Here is a 20,074-nt window from a genome sequence, read left to right on the forward strand (position 1 = left end):
TCGGGTATGCTATTTTGTGAAATAGTCCGCTGTCCGCTGAAACAGTAGCTGCAGCACACTGAGGCCAGGTGGAGGAGAAGGTGGCGGGAGAGATAGCCCAAACCTCCTCCTGACTGAGTAATATCCCTTCCACAGAAGCACCATGCTTACAGCTTCTACCTGCTTGTACTTTAACAAACTTCATCACATTCCTGTTGTCGCACCCAGCGCCATTTAATAAACCAGTCTGGTCGCACATGTTCTCCCCTTAAAGGGCCTGCAGCGGTGCAGGAACAGGACGCCGTCTGCTCTCTGATTGGATGGTGACAAATCAAACTATCCAATCAGGTAGAAGTGCAAAGACAGGGACGAAACTCGCAACGGCAACTTCAGAGTCTTGCACGCAGTTTTGTGTTTTTCATCTCCGCACAGGATGTTTTTTTTTTACGATCATTTAAATCCTTTTCTGCACATTTACAACATTTTAGGCAGATTCTTTTTACAAAAAGACTAAACTAATCTTCATGAGTTCATCTTAAGTTTAGAGCTCAGTTCGAATGTTCCCACAGTGGCGTTGTCAGGATCTTCGTTCATCTTTTGTTGCCGTGACGACAAAACCCTTGAACTTGAACCTGTCCTTGTGGTCTGATGGACTTTATAAACCATCTTAAACTGATCAACGCTCCGAGATCAATGCTGATCATCAGCTGAGAAGCCAAATCCTCCATAAAGATGAAACTTCTTAAGGTTTATTTTCATCTTATTTCGGTTTGATTGTTTGTTTATTTACTGAGGTTTCAGTGGAAAATCATTTAACATAATAATACTTTAAACTGGATCGATCCAAAGTAAAGTCAGCCTGAGCTGCTGACAACTAAATGTTTCAGTGTGTGTGTGTGTGTGTGTGTGTGTGTGTGTGTGTGTGTGTGTGTGTGTGTGTGTGTGTGCTGAAGTAGATTTAAGCCTACTGTAACAGTTAGGAAACGATCGATAGTGTTATCAGTCTGAATCTCACACACACTCATACACTCGGGAATAACGGGCTCTAATCAATATCTCCATCGTGTTAACGGAAAGCTTCCGCAGCAGTTTAAAGGCTCACTGCATGCACACACACACACACACACACACACACACACACACACACACACACACTGTCCAACCACCTAATTTGAAAACCATCACATAGAAAATCAATCTTTTATCAGTTTGGTTGTGTTCCTGTGATGTGTTATGGTTGCTGCGGCAACGGAGAGGTTTAAGTTTTCCCCATCACGATGAAAAAAGGCCTTTTTAGGCATGTTAGCCGACACGAAGCAAGCGGCGCGCTTCCCCAAGCCTCCCGTTTGCTTCCCGCTTCGATCCAACGCTACCATTTGCTCTTTGACCTGCAGAACGTCCAGGAACTCGTCTGAGCAGAGCAAATAGAGCCGTGACAAGGCGGAGTAATCAGTCCGCCATTGTCTTCCTCCATCCTCCGCCCCCCCGCCACCTTTCCCATCATCTCCCGTCTCGTTTCCGCTTTCCTTCCAATAAGCTCTCATCAGAACACACCAACGTCCAGGACCGTGTGGGCGAAAACAAAGAAAGAAAGCGCTGGTTCTTCCTCTCCTCCGCTGCATAAGTAAGTCTTAAAAGTGAAGTTTATTTTGATCCCCCCCCCACGCCCCCCCCCCCCTCCCTCCACCCCCCTCTCCCCCCTTGTCTCCACTGTTTTCTCCTTCTTGCCGCCATATGCTCAAAGCCCCATCTCGGGCTCATTTGCAGGGCGGCACACACACACCGATCAGCTCTATCAAAGCACAGGAACAGCTGGCTCGCTCGATATGGATGACTACTCTCCTGTCAACTAGTTTCATGCGGCACACACACACACACACACACACACACGGCGCCACATCATCATCAAAACTGGCGTCTCCTGCTGTTTGGCAGAGGAGAGTGAGAGATCCAGAGATAGACCATACAGAGTAGAGGAATCACATACAAACACGCAGTCATGCTGGTGACATCAGAGGCGAAATGACAGTGTGTGTCACCGTTAACCATCACAAACAGATGCTCATGAATAATTATAGGAGTAAAGACGGCGCGGGAGGGTGTCCGTTTGATTCTATAATACATCTGCATGACGAAATTAATCAGCACTCGTACAGTTTCAGTCTTTAACTTAAATAGATTTTTGGTGATCAAATATTAACTGATGGGAAATTATTACCTGCTGAATGACGTACCTGAAGAAACGATTGGGGGGGGGTCATATTTATGCTGGAGGCAAATTAACCTTTAAAATATGAAGGGAAAAACACAACATAAAGCCGACATGAAGTTTTGAATTCTAAATGAAATAATTCCAAATAAAAGTATTCTTACATGGAAAATGTCATGTTGGACTTTTTGTGTGTTTTTGGTTCGTTTCCTGTTTTGTTTTGTAGCTTTCTGTCTAGTTTATTAAGTTCAATTCATCCATCTGTGTCTTATTTTGTGTCTATCTGTATTTAAACCCCCTGGTTTCTGCTCTCGGTGCTGCTTCCTTGTGTTTTGCTTGTATAAAGTCTCCTGTGACGTCTCCGTCCTGTCTTTCTGCCCAAAGGTTTCCTTCCTGTTAAAAGGGAGTTTTTTCCTTCCCACTGTCGCCAGTGTGTTGAGTTGGAGCCTCCAACTCAATCTGTTGGTTTCCTTATATAGGCTGTTATGAATTGGCCTTCATTATGTTTTCTTCTCTGTCTGTAAAGCGTCTTGAGATGGCATTGCCGTGATTTGACGTGATATAAATAAAGTTGAATTGAATTGAATTTCGTCCAGTTATCATTTGGATTAAATCTTTTTTCCTGGCATCTCGTCTCCTCTTGCCTCTCTGTTCTAACATTTGGGACCCCACGCCTCCACCAACCATGACAGAAACAGTCATTCTGATGAGGTTTACATGGGAAACAGGTTCATTCTTTACTTTTGGATTGGACGGAGCGGACGTGACGTCTACCTGAAATAAACTTGCGTTATAAACGCCGTAACGGCTTTGCTAATAAAACGCTGCTCTAGGCAACTTAACACCGTTTACCAACCGCGGCTTTTCAGACAGTAGAAGAACTCTAAACACCAAGCAAACGACGCAAAGCACCACAGGAAGTGCTGGGGGCAGAATTGTCCTGCAGCGTCTTTGTTTAACCAACGAAGAAGAAACTGACGGCGGCGCAGCCTATTTCCAAGGTTTGGGTATATTTCACGCTAAACAAAGTGTCAAACAGGTGAAATGTGTCGTCTGCCACGCAGAGTCGGCGTACCACGGCAGAACAACGGTCATGATGAGCATCTGGAAGGAAAACACCCCGGAGTCATGGTTTCCAGCGTTCCGGATGGGAAAGTTGGCATTAGCTAAAGTTAGCATTAGCGAGTAGCGATGTGATGATGTTACCTCTGCCAAAGAGCTTCTGTTTTTACCGCCGTTTATCTGTTTGTGTTCAAGATAACTCAGAAAGTTATGGATAGATTTCCATGAAATGTTCAGGAGTTGTTGGAAATGTGAAAACAAAGAAGTGATTTAATGTTGGTGGTGATCCGGATCACCGTTTGGATTCGGTATGTTTTAAAGGATTCTGACCCTTGTTTACCTACAAAACAGGCTTTTTCAAGATGTAAATAATCATTTCAATGCAATTCTACAAAAATTAAGATGTTAAAATATTTTATTTTCCTTTTGAGGCAAATTCTGTCCAGCTTGGATATGATACTATAGCTAAGTCTGAATGTTTAAAAATAAATTAGCAGTAAGCTGTTAAGCTTAAATTTAATATTCAGCTGGTTCAGGAGTCGTTCTTTTAACTTACTAAAGGACATTATGTTGGGACTGACTGGGAATCAGGGGGACATTCATGTGATGCAGATGGAGAGAGTGGGGTAAAACATACTGGAACCAGTAAAAAAAGCTGCGTCAACTGGAAGCACAGATGGTGGGCGGGACAGAAATAATCGTGACTAATCAGAAAAAGGATTTACAGATTAGTCGACTATTAAAATAATCGTTAGTTGCAGCCCTACTCACAAGTGTTCGCGATAAGACTCTAAAAGTATCCTGGGACCGCGCGGTTGCAGAGATAAACACATCTCATTGTGTGGATGTAATTTTAAAGCATAAAAAAAAGCAAATTTTCCTGCTGTGGAAAATCAGAAAGATCTCGTGCTTCTTACCTCCCCGGTGTGGTTTAGACTCAGCTTCGGCAGCTTGTTCTTCACATTTCCAGACGTTCCGCCAAACGGCTGGCCGCTGTTAAATCCCTCTGTGGCCACTAGAGGGGGCTTCAGCTGGGGAGAGTCACTCGGCGCCTGGTCCTGGCCGTCCATTGGTCGAACGTACGCAGTGGGCTTCTGTTGAACAGCTATCGGCTTCCCTGATAGGCTGCCAGGTGGGAAGGTGGGCGTGGTCAGCCCAGATGTGGGCGTGGTTAAACCAGGAGTCGGAGTAGTCAGAACCGATGTGGAAGCCAGAGGAGAGGACGATGTAGAGAGGTGGGAACTGATTTCATTTTCAAATGGGGAGGACTTAAAAAGTCCGCCGTTTTCTGTGGTGGAAGACTTGAAGTGACAACCGTCCACAGCGGAGGATCGAAAATTACCGCCATCTGGATAAAAACGAGATAGAAAAGCCAAAACAAACATTTAAATCACAAAAACAAAACAACATTTGGACATCACGCCTAAGAAAGCACTTCCTGTGTTCAATGCTCATCTTCTGGGCACCATAAGAGGCTAAAGCTTGTTCCATCCTCCACGAGAAACAAGAACTGACTTTTTGTTCTCCAGGCTGCAAGAACAAAAAAAACCTTCTTGTTCATCAGGTCCATCCATCCTCCAGGAGATGCAGGTCTGCAGCGGGGAGGGGTCACTGCGGGGGGCGATGTCTGCTTTATGTGCCATGAACCCGGTTGTTACCTCCGCGAGGTTATGTTTTTCCCACCGTCTTTGTGTTCAAGATAACTCAAAAGGTTATGGACGGATTTTTATAAACATTTCCAGAGTTGTTGGAAATGTGAAAATGAAGAACTGATTAAATTCTGGTGGTGATCCGGATCACCGTTTGGATCCAGGAATGTTTTAAAAGGATTCTTTAACATTGTGCTTGGCGGAGGTTTCCGCTCGGGTTTCTAGTTTCATATTTAAGGAGCAACTTCGTCCGCGGCGGGGAAAAATGTTCGTAAAAAAAAAAAAAATGTTGGTACTTTCTCACCACCTCGATCAGCTGTTTTATCAAAAATCAAAAACACGGAAGCAGTGACTCCGCTTCCTGCTTTCTCCGTGTTAACCACGCCCACCTCACATGTCCGACCAATCACACGATACTTCTCTGAGCCCCGCAAGAAAAAAGTTCTGCAGCCCGATATGTCGAGAACTTTCTTCAAACACGTCCGCGAGAACAAAATGATGTAATTTTCTTCTCAGAGCCTCGAGAACAAGAAGAAAGTTCTGGCTTCTCGTGGAGGATGCAACAAGCTGAACGCTAACAGGCTACTGGGGTATGAGCATGAAGTCTGAACATCCAGCTGGATGTTAATCTAACAAAAGATCCAGAAGGTAGCAGCACGTGAACATACAGCAATAAAGACACGAGTAAAGCTGATAGAGACTAGATGTTTTTGCACTTTGGACACAGCTAAGCTAGCTTGGGAACGTTGCGTACGTCAGAAACGTTACAATGAATTAAACCTTTTCTGTATTTTTCCAGTGTAAACCTCCCAGCTGGATGTAAACGTTGTGAATGCCATCGACTCCAGAAGGCCTCTCCGTGTCTGACATACCTGGAAGGGGAAGGGTTTTGGACGAATGGGACTGGTGCCTTCTGGAAGAAGAGGATGAAGAGGAGGATGAGGAGGAAGAAGAGGGGCTTGAATCCTCTTTTAGATCCAGTTCGTCTTTAAATGAGCTAAAGAGCTCGTCGTGCCGTTGCATCTGCTGTTCCTCTAATACAGACATTTTGCCTCTGCTGCCTGTAGCTCCAGCTGTGACCTGCCCCTGCCCGGTCTGTCCCAACCCCAGGACGAGGCCTGCTGCTTGGGGACCCGGCCCGTGGCCTCCCCTCGACCAGTCCATGGAGCTTCGAGACTTTTTCGAACTCTGATGTGGGATTGTTGCTACGCTGGATGTCGATGTGGTCCCGGCTGGCGGCTGCATGGAAGCTGAGGAAGACGAAGGTGCACCTCCCATCCTCTTGTCCCCACCTCCCTCTCCTCCTCCCAGGCCTCCTCGCAGGGCTTCGTTGAACAGCTGGGACTCCACGGCGGCTCGCTCTGTGGCTGAAGAGCTCAGTGTTTGCGGCAGGCTGTTGTTCGCTGTGCTGCTTTTGGGAATTCCCACCAAGTGGCTCTGGTTGGAGTGGCTGGTAAGCAGGTCTTTCATTTCCTCGTAGGAGCCCAGCGTGTTCTGGACACGACTGGCCAGCGCATCACCTTTATTAGTCTGACGGGAGAAAGGAAGGAGAAACAGACAGGGGGAAGGGAGAAACAGAAGCACATTAATTAAGTCTTCCATTTTTCCTCTTGTCCGAACTTGATGAAAAGCCCTCTTTACTCATCTGGAAAGGAACAGTGAGAGATGGATCGGCTGACCGCTGACCAGGCATCAGGATGAGATGATTAATTAAATACATGCTGTCATTAAGAGGGCCCGGCCCAGACTGACACGGCAAAATTAATGGGGCAGGAATCATTATTAGCCTGACCCCACACCCCCAACCAATCATAGCAGGGAGGAAAGACCTCTACTCATATATGACGGTGTAGCACCCCTATGGAATCAGATTTGGTTCAGAATCTCGAAGCAAAACTTTTTAAAACTCAAGCAAAAAACAAGAATTAAAATCAAAACTTTCTAAAAATTAAGTAAAATAAATTATCACAAAATTAAAAATGATCAATCATCATGAAAACTATTAGGCTTTTATCTGGTTAAATTGAGTAGTTTTGTTTGTAGTTTCCTCTTTCTCTCTTCTTGCTATTTTGGTTGCACTTCACAGTCTTTGGGTCTGATTCTTGATTGTTTGGTTTAATTTCTGACACAAACCTTTCATGGGCGGGCTCTTTCAGGGGCGCATTTCGATTGGCTGGTGAGTTTTGGAGTGACACAGCTGTAGCCCAATGAGGTGTACAAACACTTTTTTAGGAAGTTTAAGGAGTGGAAAACTACTTCTGATTCTGAAACTGTGGAATTGTTGTTATTTAATGGTCATTTTCTTTAATCATCAGCATTCATCTGTGCTGCTTAACCATAACCATGTAAACATCCTTAAAACCATTAAAAGATGAGTTAACTCTTTACTTCTGAATCCTCAAGGACTCAGCCACTTTCACTTTTCAGCACACAGTAGTTAAAACACTTCCCCATAAAAGTCTACTATAGACTTGTATCTAGAAACTGATGCAAACTGCACACTTAGTGATAAAACAGACATGGATGTAAACATAACTCAAACCTGAACTTGGTATAAATATACAAGGGTTTAAACAACATCTGGGCTACAGCTGGGTCACTCAAAACTCACCAGCCAATCAGAATGTGCCCCTGAAAAGAGCCCGCCCATGAAAGGTTTGTGTCAGAAATTAAACCAAACAATCAAGAATCAAAACTAGAGACTGTGAAGCGCAACCAAATAGAGAAGAGAGAAAGAAGAGGAAACTGCAAACAAAACTACTTAATTTAACTAGATAAAAGCCTCATAGTTTTAATGATGATTGACATTTTTGATTTTGAGATCATTTATTTTACTTAAGTTTTAGAAAGTTTTGGTTTTAATTGTTGTTTTTTGCTTGAATTTTAAAAAGTTTTGCTTGGAGATTCTGAAACAAATCTGATTCCATACACCTCATCCAAAGCAGAAACACCTGATGGTTAAAAGTTAAAGTGGAACTATTCTGTGCATTTCAGGCTAATTTATTTTTATTTCTGAGACCAGAAGGGCTGGGATTGGTGGAGTTTTTGTCACAAATGGCTTTATTTACTTCAGACCGACCCTCTCCGTAGGCTGTCAGATCAGCCTGCGGGCAAAACGAGTGGATTGAGACTCTTCCGCATTAAGCCCCGCCTCCCGCCACTGCACTACATCGGGAGCGCGCACCGCACCTGCTTTCGCCGTCATTGTAACATCTCATAAACAGAAGGATTAGGCTCATATGAACTCAATAAAAAAAAACAAAATACAATGTCAACACATACAGCCCTACATGTTGGAACCTGAATCAGAGCCTGAAAACGAAGTGGAAAACAGCAACCCACAGCAACGAATGCAGCAGGATGTCTCTCTTTGGTAAACTCACCAGCCATCGTTGGAAATAACTTTATCCCACGTTTTCCACCCGCCTAATGTATTTGTACATGCCCTTGTTAACCAGTAGAAGGTAACCAATCACCGAACCTTATCCCCCGGGACGTCACAAGGATTTCCAAGTAGAAAAAACTCTCTAAAACTCTTTTGTTGCCATGGAAACCGAACAGAGAGCGTGCTGGAACTCAAACTCAAACATGCGTTTAGGTGATAAAAAACAGTGTCGTTCACATGTCTGATGAGGATTCAACACTGGAACACTGTAGTTCAGCCCCCTTCATCCACTAGGGGCTGTAAAACAGAGCAAATTCCCATAGACTTCCATGTTAAAAAGACCAACTTCACAGCAGAAATAAACATGTTTACACCAGAAACAAATATGTTTAGAGCCTGGTACAAAAATCTATTTTAGCTTTAATGGGTCAGGTTTACTTTCATGACCCCGGGGGGGATTAGAAGTAATTTAATCTTGATGTCTCGGAATGTAGCACGATTACAGATTTTAGCTGGCTAACAGCTAACAGAGGTAGCTTTAGCCTGCCGTTAGCTACTAGGCTCCTGTTAGCTCCAGGTTAGCTTATAGCTACAGGTTCACCCCCATACTCAGAGTCCCCCCTTTCATTTATTGTGCTGTTGTTTTACTGGTCCGACCTACTGGAGACCAGATTGCGCTGCATGGGGCTCCTGATCGAACATGTAAATGAACACCTCTGGATTTGGAAGAACTGGGCTGAGTACCATATTTTCACAACCATAAGCCGCACTTAAAAGTTCTTTTTTTGCTCCAAAATAGACTGAGCACCTTATAATGTGATGCGTCTTATGTGTGTAGCGAGTTCCAAAATCTAGAAATGTTGTTGTGTGACTTTAGAAGACGCTAAAGGCCCTCAGTAGGTATATAGTGCCGGTATGTGGTATCCCGGTATGTATATAGTGTCGATTTGGCTAATGACCCCTTATGAAAATAACACATGCGAAGAGACACGCTTATGAAGCACAGTCCAAACTGCAAGCTATCAGCTACGTGGAAAAACACGGGAATTGAGCAGCAGAATTCAAGATCAATGGATCAGTGGTTTGCAAGTGGAGGAAGCAGGAGAACGAGCTTCGCCAAATCAAGAACAGGAAGCTGAGTTTCTGCGGAAACAAGTCGAGGTGACCCGAATTGGAAGATCGACCCGAGCCGATTTGGACTTGACGGAGGAACTCCAACCGCTGGACATCGGTGTAAACACGGCGTTCAAAGTGAAGTTGGGAACAACAACTGATGGCGAACACAGTTTTACTAAGACTGGGAGGCAACGCCCGGCAAGTTACGCCACAATTTGTGAATGGATTGCGGACGCTTGGGCTAACGCACAGGTCAAACTCCAGTCCTCAATCCTGCAGGTTTTTGTTGTCTCCCTGTTCCAACACACCTGACCGAAATTCCTAAATAGGTTGACAAGAAGCTGCTGGATCCATTTGATTTGAACCAGCTGCGTTGGTGGAGGGAAACAACAAAAACCTGCCGGCCCTCCAGGACTGGATTTTGAGACCTCTGGGCTAACGTGTCTGTTTGCACTGTTGTTCGAGCTTTCACAAAAGCCGTCATCATTTATGAGGAGCCGCACGGCAACGAGAATGACTGACGATGGCGAGCGGGAACCCGGCGTGTTCGATGGAGCCCAGCTGTTCATTTCAAACACAGAAGATAGGAACTTTGAAGGATTTGTGAATGAGGATTGATCAAAAAACAACATGAAAACGTTGCTAAATTCTTCAGTAAAGTTCTTCAGTTTAGTTCTTCAGTTCTTCTTATGCTGCCTTTTTTAAAACACACGCAAGCAAGCGTGTTTTGCGTTAGGGTACCGCTGTTTCTTTTTCCCAATGCCTGCGCCCTAAAATCTGGTGCATCTTATGTTAAATACAGAAATAGCACCATAATGGAGACTGCGCCTTTTGACACGGTGCACCTTATGGTCGTGAAATTACAATAATTATTCTACAGGGTTAAAATGTTGGAAGGTTTGGAACCACCGGTCTGCTCTCCGTAGGGTTAACGGAGTCGCTTGTTTTTATTTTTAGAGATTTCACATCAACTGCAGTTTGACTCCTGCATCACCAGAACCATAGAAACGGCGTGAAAGTGAGCGTCATGGGAGGAAGATGACAAGACTCCGACCCTTCTGCTGGGGAAGGTCTTTTTATCAAATCCATCTGTGAATCTGATGAACAGAAAAATGAGCGGCTTCAACATATTTTTAGCGTCATATCTTCCCTTCTGGATCCTGCGTCTTCTCCTCAGCTGGCAAACCTTAATGATCCTGAGTATTTCCAGAGGTTAAAAGTGCATCCGTTGGTGTAATACGGTACCACACATGAGCAGCTAACTCACTGGATAATATCTGGAGATCATGTGTGAAATAAGATTGATGACTTTCACTTCAACATGTTGGTGTTTCATGAAATAAGTCACAATGTTGACATGTAAAACTGTTTTTACCAAACTGATCAGTGATGAGAGGAATAGTTCTGATCAAGCAGGTGAATGAAAAGTGATTAGTTAAACATTAATCTGTTCTACTGTCTCCCTCCACCTCTTTCAGTTTTCATTGGTTTAAAAAGCAGGAAAACAAAACTACAAGGAAGTTTAACAGGGCAAATAATCAAGTCATATTTACAGCAGATTCATATAAGAAAGGACGGAGGGGGGGGCGTTCAAACAGTCTTAACAGAAGTAATTTCTGTGTGTACCCACACACGCTACACGCCATGGCGAGTCAAAGTTAGCTGTGAATAAATTAGCCCATCTCGTCTCCATCTCGGCTCATGAATAAAAGATCTGGTGTCTGAAGAGGAACAGAAAACACATTTACAGAGAGGTAAAATGGAAAACAGAGGAGCAGGAGACGATGAATACCTACATATATGTATGTGTACGTGCGAATGGATCATCCCAAATAGCTGCTAAAGGCGTAGCGCTCCTTAACAGGATTAGAAGAGGGATTAGCTAATAGCTGACAGAGAGAATGAAGAAGAAAGACAGAAGCAGACAAATGGACACATGGAACACCGGTAAAAAGGAAAAAGTGATGATATCCGGAGACCGGGAATGTTCTAGAAATCAGATATGTGATAATTAAAAAATGCTGATAAAGATCTCTAAAGGAGTTCTTCAGACACAAAGAGAGAATTACATTGATCTTCCACAGGCATGGGTAAAGCCGCCGAATTGATAGCGCGAGCGTAAAAAATAGATTGCTTGTGTGGCAAATAAATCTGCAGAAGAAAACAGCAAGGTGTGCCAAAGTCGTTTTTCAGAAACGTAGAAGCAGAAGAGATAAACAGAGGAAGGAAAAGAAGAGGAGGAGGATGGGGGGAGTGAACATGGTGTCCCGTATGAAGGATGGAAACACCCGTCCAACCTGAAGTAGTTCCTCTCCGATCACTCAGTTCCTGTTCACATAACAACGGTAATTAATGACTAACTATCATTTGCTAAGCTTGTTTTTCTCTTTGTAACACCAATGTGGTAGACCGGATCCTGATCGGTTCTGGTGGTAGACCGGATCCTGATCGGTTCTGATGGTAGACCGGATCCTGATCGGTTCTGGTGGTAGACCGGATCCTGATCGGTTCTGATGGTAGACCGGATCCTGATCGGTTCTGGTGGTAGACCGGATCCTGATCGGTTCTGGTGGTAGACCGGATCCTGATCGGTTCTGGTGGTAGACCAGATCCTGATCGGTTCTGGTGGTAGACCGGATCCTGATCGGTTCTGATGGTAGACCGGATCCTGATCGGTTCTGGTGGTAGACCGGATCCTGACCAGTTCTGGTGGTAGACCGGATCCTGATCAGGCCCGGTGGTCTACCGGATCCTGACCAGGCCCGGTGGTAGACCGGATCCTGATCGGTCCGGTGGTAGACCGGATCCTGACCGGTTCTGGTGGTAGACCAGATCCTGATCGGTTCTGGTGGTAGACCGGATCATGATCAGGTCCGGTGGTAGACCGGATCCTGATCGGTTCTGGTGGTAGACCGGATCCTGATCGGTTCTGGTGGTAGACCGGATCCTGATCAGGTTCTGGTGGTAGACCGGATCCTGATCAGGTCCGGTGGTAGACCGGATCCTGATCGGTTCTGGTGGTAGACCGGATCCTGATCGGTTCTGGTGGTAGACCAGATCCTGATCGGTTCTGGTGGTAGACCGGATCCTGATCAGGTCCGGTGGTAGACCGGATCCTGATCGGTTCTGGTGGTAGACCGGATCCTGATCGGTTCTGGTGGTAGACCGGATCCTGACCAGTTCTGATGATTGACCAGATCCTGATGTGGTAGCTCCAGACCAAGATGCTGATCCTGGTACCGGTCTGGTCCTGATCTGCGTCTTTCCTCTGCCTGCTTACATCTTCCTCTCCATCACCAGATGGTTTCAGGACGTTTCTCCACAGTTTCACGCTGTGGGTTCTTTAAACCAACTTGGTGTCAGAACTCTGGTTCTGGTACCGAAGAGGAAAAAGAGACCGGCTCGCATTGATGACTGAAAACTACTATTCACTTCAACTACAAGCAAACTAAAAACTCACACTTCTGACCTCATCAAACTGCAGTAAACGCCCTTTAATGAAACAAAGACCCATTCATGCTTGACGCAGAAGACGGAAAAGCAGAGGATCAGATTTGAAGTAGATTTATACTTTTGTCCAAACAGTACCACTGGAAACCACAAGGGGCGGCGTTGTGTTTTATAACTGACGAAGCAGCAAAAGGAACAAACCAGAGAAGAAGAAGAGGAAAAAGAGGAAGAGATACTGAAGCCGCCAAATAAAAAGCAACAAAGAAGACCGAAGATGTTTGGTAATCACCATAGACTGTATATAAAAAGATGGGCGGAGCTTCCGTCACTTCTACCGTAGGTTTCTGAAGAGCTGAATTGAAGCTCGGTGGGCAGTTCCTACCATCACCATCTTGGCAGGGCATGCGTGTCGTCTCATCCAGAAAATACAAATATGTTTGAGCTGAGAGGGGGGCTGTGAGCGTCATGGTGAATGATTGACATTGAGCGAACTCCGAGCTTTCTGTAGCTAAGAGCTAACCGAGCTAACCCGGGGATAACAGGAGCTAACCAGCTAACGGAGGTAAGTGGGCTAAAGCTAAGTCACGTTGTTAACCAGCTAAAAACCGTGGTTGTTCTACGTTCTTCTGACTTGAAGCGGGAGATCGGGTACCTGTCAATCAAAAGGACACGCCCCTAAATATGTCGAATTTCAAGATTAAATTACTTTTAAATTGGTGAGTTAGAAAAAAATTCACTCCCCCCACAGTTGTCATGAAGGTAAACCTGACCTATTAAACCTAAAATGGATTTTTGAACCAGGCTGTAAACATGTTAATTTCTGCTGTAAACATGTTAATTTCTTCTGTACACATGTTTATTTCTGCTGTGAAGTTGGTCTTTTCAACATGGAAGTCTATGGGGATTTGCTCTGTTTTGGAGCCCCTACTGGATGAAGGGGGAACTGCACGTTTATGCACTTCCGCATAGGCTTCACTTTTAACCGTCGAAGGTTGCCACTTGGATAGAACAGTACAAAAAAAAACTTATTGGTTTTATTCTACTTTTCTTGGCGATTTTGGACGGTTGTCAACAACCTCATATCGGTGCATCACTGCCACCAACTGGTGGCAAAAATACGGAAGTGAAATCTAAGATCAACACTGCCCTCTAGTGGATGAACCGGGTTCAACAATCATGTCAACGTGCAATGCGGTTGAGCTATGAGGGCAGCAACGTATGAGAACAGTTGAAACAGACGTCTCCATTTACGTATGTAAAGGAGCATTTTCATGCAACGACATTTCACCCTGCATATTAGCTAGCTCACAGCCAGCCTGGGCCTCTCCTCGCACAGACACACACATCTTGAACTCACCTCAGCACCATTAATTAGTTGGAAACAATTACTTGGAGAGTGGAGGCACCTAAGATTGGATTCATTATCAGAACAACCTCTCATTTGCTTCCACTGCCCCCAAACCTCAACCAGCGTCTTGATGAGAAGCCCTCCTGTCCTCTGCATTTAAGCACAGCAGCGATTAACACACATTCTGTCAAGATTCAAAGCTGCTCTGTCTCAAGGTCGATACACTTGGCGGCATAACCAAGTGTTGAACTGCTTGGTGGAGGCAAATGAAAGTTAACAAACCAAAATCAATTTTATACACAGGAGCAACTGGATGACCGTGGACTTCATGCATGGCTAGTTTGCTTTCCACTAAAGATGAAACGAAGTGCATTCATAAGCACGACAGAACGTAACAATACACAACCTTTTGTCTGAGGATATTACCCTTTGGGCCTTTGTAGAAGAGAGAAAATAAGGAATAATGTCACATTATAAGCTTTATTATCCACAAAACAGCATCAATTGATTCAGAAAGCTTGAGTTATTCTTTCTTAAACATAAAAATTTACTATAAATGATCTCTTAGACAAAGCAGAATACATTCATTTGAGCTTAAATCACAAAGCAGGCTGCTTTAAGCGGAACGTGGCAGATCCTCACTGATTAAGATGTTGTAAATTTACTCTATTTGCCCAGATGAAATTCTGGAGTCAGGTATGTCCAATTCTCCTACAGCAGATATCAATCACCAGCATATAAAACCGTCTCCTCTACAGCACTGAGAGGACTTTATGTGTGGAGAAAGCAGCGCTTGGAGTCAGCTCAGACAGGTTGTAAAGATGGCTGTGTGCAGCTTACTGATGTTAGCCTTGTTTCACCCAAACATGCTAACACAGGGCTAAAGCTAACAGCGTGGAAGCAGTTAAACTAATTTTTGTTGGTGCATCAGATACAGATAAACTTAAATAATTAAAAAGTATAAATGTATATATCAATTTAAAGAAAATACTGGTGCATGTCAAAAATGTGTGAAATAGTTTAGCTAGCCATTTCAGATTAACTCTTAGCTTTGCTCGCTCAAAGCAGATCAAGCCTCACTCTCAGGACTTAAAAATAACACCAAGTTACATTTCATTTCATATTACACATAATAATTAATTTTGAAATTATCTCCTGAACAAAGCTAAACAAATATATTTGAGCTAATTCACAAAGCGGGATGCAATAGAGGAGATTTTGGCCCATCCTCACAGATTAAGATGTTGTAAATTTGCTCTTTTTGCTGAGATGAAATGGTGGGGTCAGGCATTTCCAACTCCTCTCCAGCAGTTATCAATCAACAACATATAAAACTGCCTCCTCTACAGCTATGAGGACCTTATGCGTGGAGAAAGCAGCGCTTGGAGTCAGTTCAGACAGGTTGTAAAGACGCTGTGTGTAGCTCAGTCCTGCTTCTCTTAAACAAGCTAAAATTAAAGGGCTAAAAATTAAGCAAATCTATGCAACTGACTGACATAAATGTGATTGAAAAAGAATATGTAGATATGATTATTTATGAAAAACACTGGTCCAACAGGTAAAAATATGATGTGAAACTCACCATTATAGTCTAGCAAGCTAGTGCAGCTTCAGTGTGACTGATGAAGTTTGCTCCATTTTGCCATCTGACATTGCCATATCTCCAATTCTCCCACAGGGTTTTAGAAAATAAAATATAAAATGTTTTCTCTACAGCATTAAGTGGGCCTAAGCAGACGTTTTAAAGATTGTTGCACAATCTGAAACATTATCTTCGAGCAGTGTTTTTAACTTCTTTTGAGCCAAGGTACATTATTTTCATTGAAAAGATTACAGGGCACACCACAAAGCAAAAATGTTGAAAAATGAAACTCTTTAGCCTGTTTTAGCAACATGAAGCTATTCTTGTTGAAATGTCTTGAATAAGAATCAAATAAACACAAAGAAAAAGGCCTTTTATGATGTGTGCAATCCTGTTTGGATGAACACACAGCTGTTTTTAGACCAATTAGGTGACATTTGATAATGTCCCACGGCATACCTGTCAATATCTCAAGGCACACTGGTGGGCCATGGCACAGTGGTTGAAAAACACTGGCTTAGAGCACTGTTAGCTTTTCTTTTAACAAGCTAACACAGTCCTAAAATTTAACTAACACTTTCCTTTTAAATGTATGTTGGTAAAAACAATAAAACTAAGATTTAAGATGTATTTATGTGTCTAGCTGTTTGGAAAAAGCACTGGGACAACTGGTAGGAACATACTAATACATGTGAACTGGGCCAAAAAAGTCAAGCTAGCCCACAGAGCTTTAAAGTTAGCATGTTCCAAGCAGAACGCTCCACATTTTCAAGATGGCAAATACAAAAAAGAAATAAAAAATGTCATGGTGTTTTGCCTTTTTTAGTCTTGTCTTGTTTAGTTCTGTTTTTCTTTTCTTATTTTGTAGGTTTTCCCTTGTTTTGTTTCTGCTTCCTGTCGTTAGTCCACCTTAGCAAAATAAATTGAATTGAATTGAATTGAATTGAATTGAAATGAATGAATGAATGAATGAATGGAATTGATTCTCCTTGTTAGTTGTCCTCAGTGTAATTAGACAACTTGGTTTCAGTTTCTCCTAGCCAGATCATCGCAATGCTTCCATTGCGTCATCATTTTCCAGAGTGGTCTTTGTAGTGGTCTTTTTGGTGTTTTAGTTGTGATTAAACCCTGTATTCCTGCACCTGCTTGCCTCATCAGCATGCATTTTGGTCCACAGACAGATTCTATGCTTTTTCATTGTAAATACAGACAATCAAAAAAAGCCAAAATACATAGTTTACACCAGGGGTAGGAAACTCCAGTCCTTGAGTGCCACAGTCCTGCGAATGTTAGGAGTGTCCCTGCTGCAACACACCTGATTTAAATCAATGCCTAATTAGCAGACTAGTGCAGAGTTAGATGTCAAACTCTGCACCAGTCTGCCAATAAGGTCTGATGAATGCCAGGTGTGTTGCAGCAGAGAAACTCCTAACATTTGCAGGACTGTGGCACTCGAGGGCCACAGTTGCCTACCCCTACTTTACACGGTTCTGGTTTTAAGTGTTTCTTCCCAAAGTGTAAGCTGTAATTATTCATTGTTAACTACCTCTGTTCTTACTTTATATGGTTCTCCAAACAGGTTAAAACCAGTGGAGAACAGGTCTTCATCTTGCTGGACTTCCTGGTTCCTCCTCTCCCATTCTCTTCTCTTCAGGGCACTGCGCTCCGACTCCAGATGACTGAAAAACAGAAACACAAAAACTTAGAAGATCTTGAGAACAGCAAACAAAATCTTTGTGGTTTTCTTCTTCTGGTTTTTTTTTTTTTTTGTTTTTTTTGTTTTTTTTTGGAAGGTTATGAACAACTTTGTAGCAGAGCATTATTGAGACCAACTGGTGTCAAAACATGGAAGTTAAGTCTGAACTCAGCACTGCCCCGTAGTGGATGAACTGATTTAACAACCACAGCAACGTAAAGGACGCGTGGAGGGATGAGGAAAGTGACATATGACAACGTCTTAAATGGGCGTCCCCATTTACATACGTAAGGCAGGAGAAATGGTGTTTAGATTTTTATTAAAGCAAGAATTACATTCAGGGATAAGAGAGAAGTAAAGTCAACAGTCTTCATCAACTCTTTTTTTTTTTTACCTTTTTTCTTTTACCAAGTAAATTCCATTGTGACCAACTCTTTTTGAACGGTGTGTTCACACCAGATACGCTTTAAAACTAAACTGTCAATTTTGTGTCCAACGCTCCACTCGCGTTTGCCGCTTGTCGGGAGCGAGCGGCAAAAGGGTTAGCAGTCCAGTTTCCATTACTGGCAGTAATCACTAAGACGACCATTAAAAATAACAAACATTAAACATTGTAAACAAACATTGTAAAACCCACTTGTTTTGTAAAGTGGGTGGATATTTAGCTTGTTCACCTGAAAGTCATGTCTCTAAAAACGTAAAAACCACTGCAGCAGATGAACACTTTAGTTGTAATATGTTCATTATGTCATAAGACCTTTGTGGCCCCATTTATTTATTTATTTTTAAAGTCTCATTTACATGTGCCACCCTTCCTCCAGTCTATAAAAGTGCATGGCCCCCCATCAGACAATTTCTAGACCCGCCCCTGCTCTGAACAGATAAAGGAATAGTTGATACAGAATATTTTATGTTATATGTTTTAGGCATTACTTTTCCATAGAACCATATACAAGTTGTTCTTGTCCTGTAAACGACTCAAACTGACAACTCCTAAAAATAAAAACTGTTTTTTCACAGAAAAAGAACCACACAGGACTTTAAAAAAAAAAAAAAAAGTGCTAAACACTGTTCAGTGGAAACATCTGCAAATCACAATCAAAATTTATCAAAATTATAGAAACATCACTTTTATTTATCAAAATAATGAGGAACGCCAGTTGCCCACATTTTCGCCCAGTAACTCTGTCTTCTCCACACTGTCTGCGTTCGCCGCCTCCTCTTCCTCCCTGTCCTGTTGCTCCCGGCAACAGGAGACGATGGTGAGTGAACCACAACCTTTATCTGGCGTAAACATTTCTGAGTTTGACAACAGATTTGTTCCATGACAGTCTGACTGCAAAGCTCCACTCTCAGGCCACCTCCACTCCAAGCAGGAAGAGACAAAGACTTTCCTAAATAAATTGCATTCCAGAACAGAGAAGGTTTTTCTTTATTTGTTACAACCACCTTAAGGCTGTGACGATATGCTTTTGTTCCAATTTCAGACCATCATCCTGCTGCTAACGCCCAAGAAGATCAATGTAAAAAGATCAATGAAAACAAAGAAAATGACAAATTTTATAATGGATTTTTTGTATTTATTTGGAAAAAAATTAAATTGTGAAGTAAAAAAATCCCAATATTTAATTTTTTTAATTTGCTTTCCCACCCCTAATCACCATGTCGCCATCTGGATTGTGTTATAAATGACATAAAGCGACTCATCAAACAGTCTCCTGTCCTCATGAAACAGTAGGGGTCGGAAAATCACATTGAAAGATATCAGGATTTTTCGTTTCACAATTTTAAAATAATTTTTTTAAACATTTTTTTAAAATAAATAAAAATAATCATAAAATGTTTGTCATTTTTATTTTTTTGATTGATCTTTTTTACTTTTCTTTTTGGGCATTTTAGCAACAGAATGATGGTCTGACTACTGTGTTGTTTTTTTTCTAACACGCAAAAAAAAAGGTTCTGTACATTTTTTATGTTTTTAATCAACAAAATTCAGGAATATCGAAGAATTGTGAGAATTGCAATTTAAATAAAAATGGCACTCATAAAATCGGAATCGGATCAGGATGAAAGCATGTCGTCTCAGTCCTATAAAACAGTAAACTTCTCCATTAATAAAACATATTATATGTCTGATGATTTTAATATGGATTATATTGACAGACCCAGTATGTGCAGTTAAAGAGAAAAGATTTTAGATCTTTGAATGTTATGTTTATGTTTTTACAGATGAAATCATACCAGCTATAAGTTTGTGTTTTTTATTTTTTACTTTCCTCCTACGTGTTATATCTTCCTATTCGGGATGCGTGGTGTTAAAACACGACAAAATGGCAACGTTCCACCTGGATAAACGCCTCTTTGTCCACGGTGTCAAGCATGAAGTGAGACCCTCTCTCACCTGACGGCTAGGCGGTGGCGCTGCCGCTAATGACGAAACGTTGACGTTTCAGAGTAAAAGTCCGGACATGTCGACCAGATCAACTATGCTTTCATCGACTGACTTCCAGTCTGAACCATCCGCTCGGCCGACTGATGTGGTTTCAAAGTGGCAAAAATGAAACAGCTGCAGGTTTTAGTGAAACAGAGCGACGGCAC

General features: G+C 42.6%; 1 protein-coding gene across 1 annotated transcript in view; it reads right to left on the minus strand.

Annotated features, from left to right (window-relative positions):
- The window catches only part of aff2 (AF4/FMR2 family, member 2), a gene marked incomplete at both ends in the record, with an annotated part of 265,149 nt that overhangs the window by 181,129 nt on the left and 63,946 nt on the right, over positions 1-20,074 (minus strand). Inside the window, 3 exons of the mRNA XM_079249843.1 lie at positions 4,168-4,598; positions 5,772-6,429; positions 17,339-17,459. Coding sequence (XP_079105969.1) covers positions 4,168-4,598; positions 5,772-6,429; positions 17,339-17,459 — 1,210 coding nt within the window. The remainder of the gene's footprint in view (positions 1-4,167; positions 4,599-5,771; positions 6,430-17,338; positions 17,460-20,074) is intronic.

Source organism: Telmatherina bonti, assembly GCF_933228915.1.
Source record: "Telmatherina bonti genome assembly, chromosome: 12".
NCBI lineage: Eukaryota > Metazoa > Chordata > Actinopteri > Atheriniformes > Telmatherinidae > Telmatherina > Telmatherina bonti.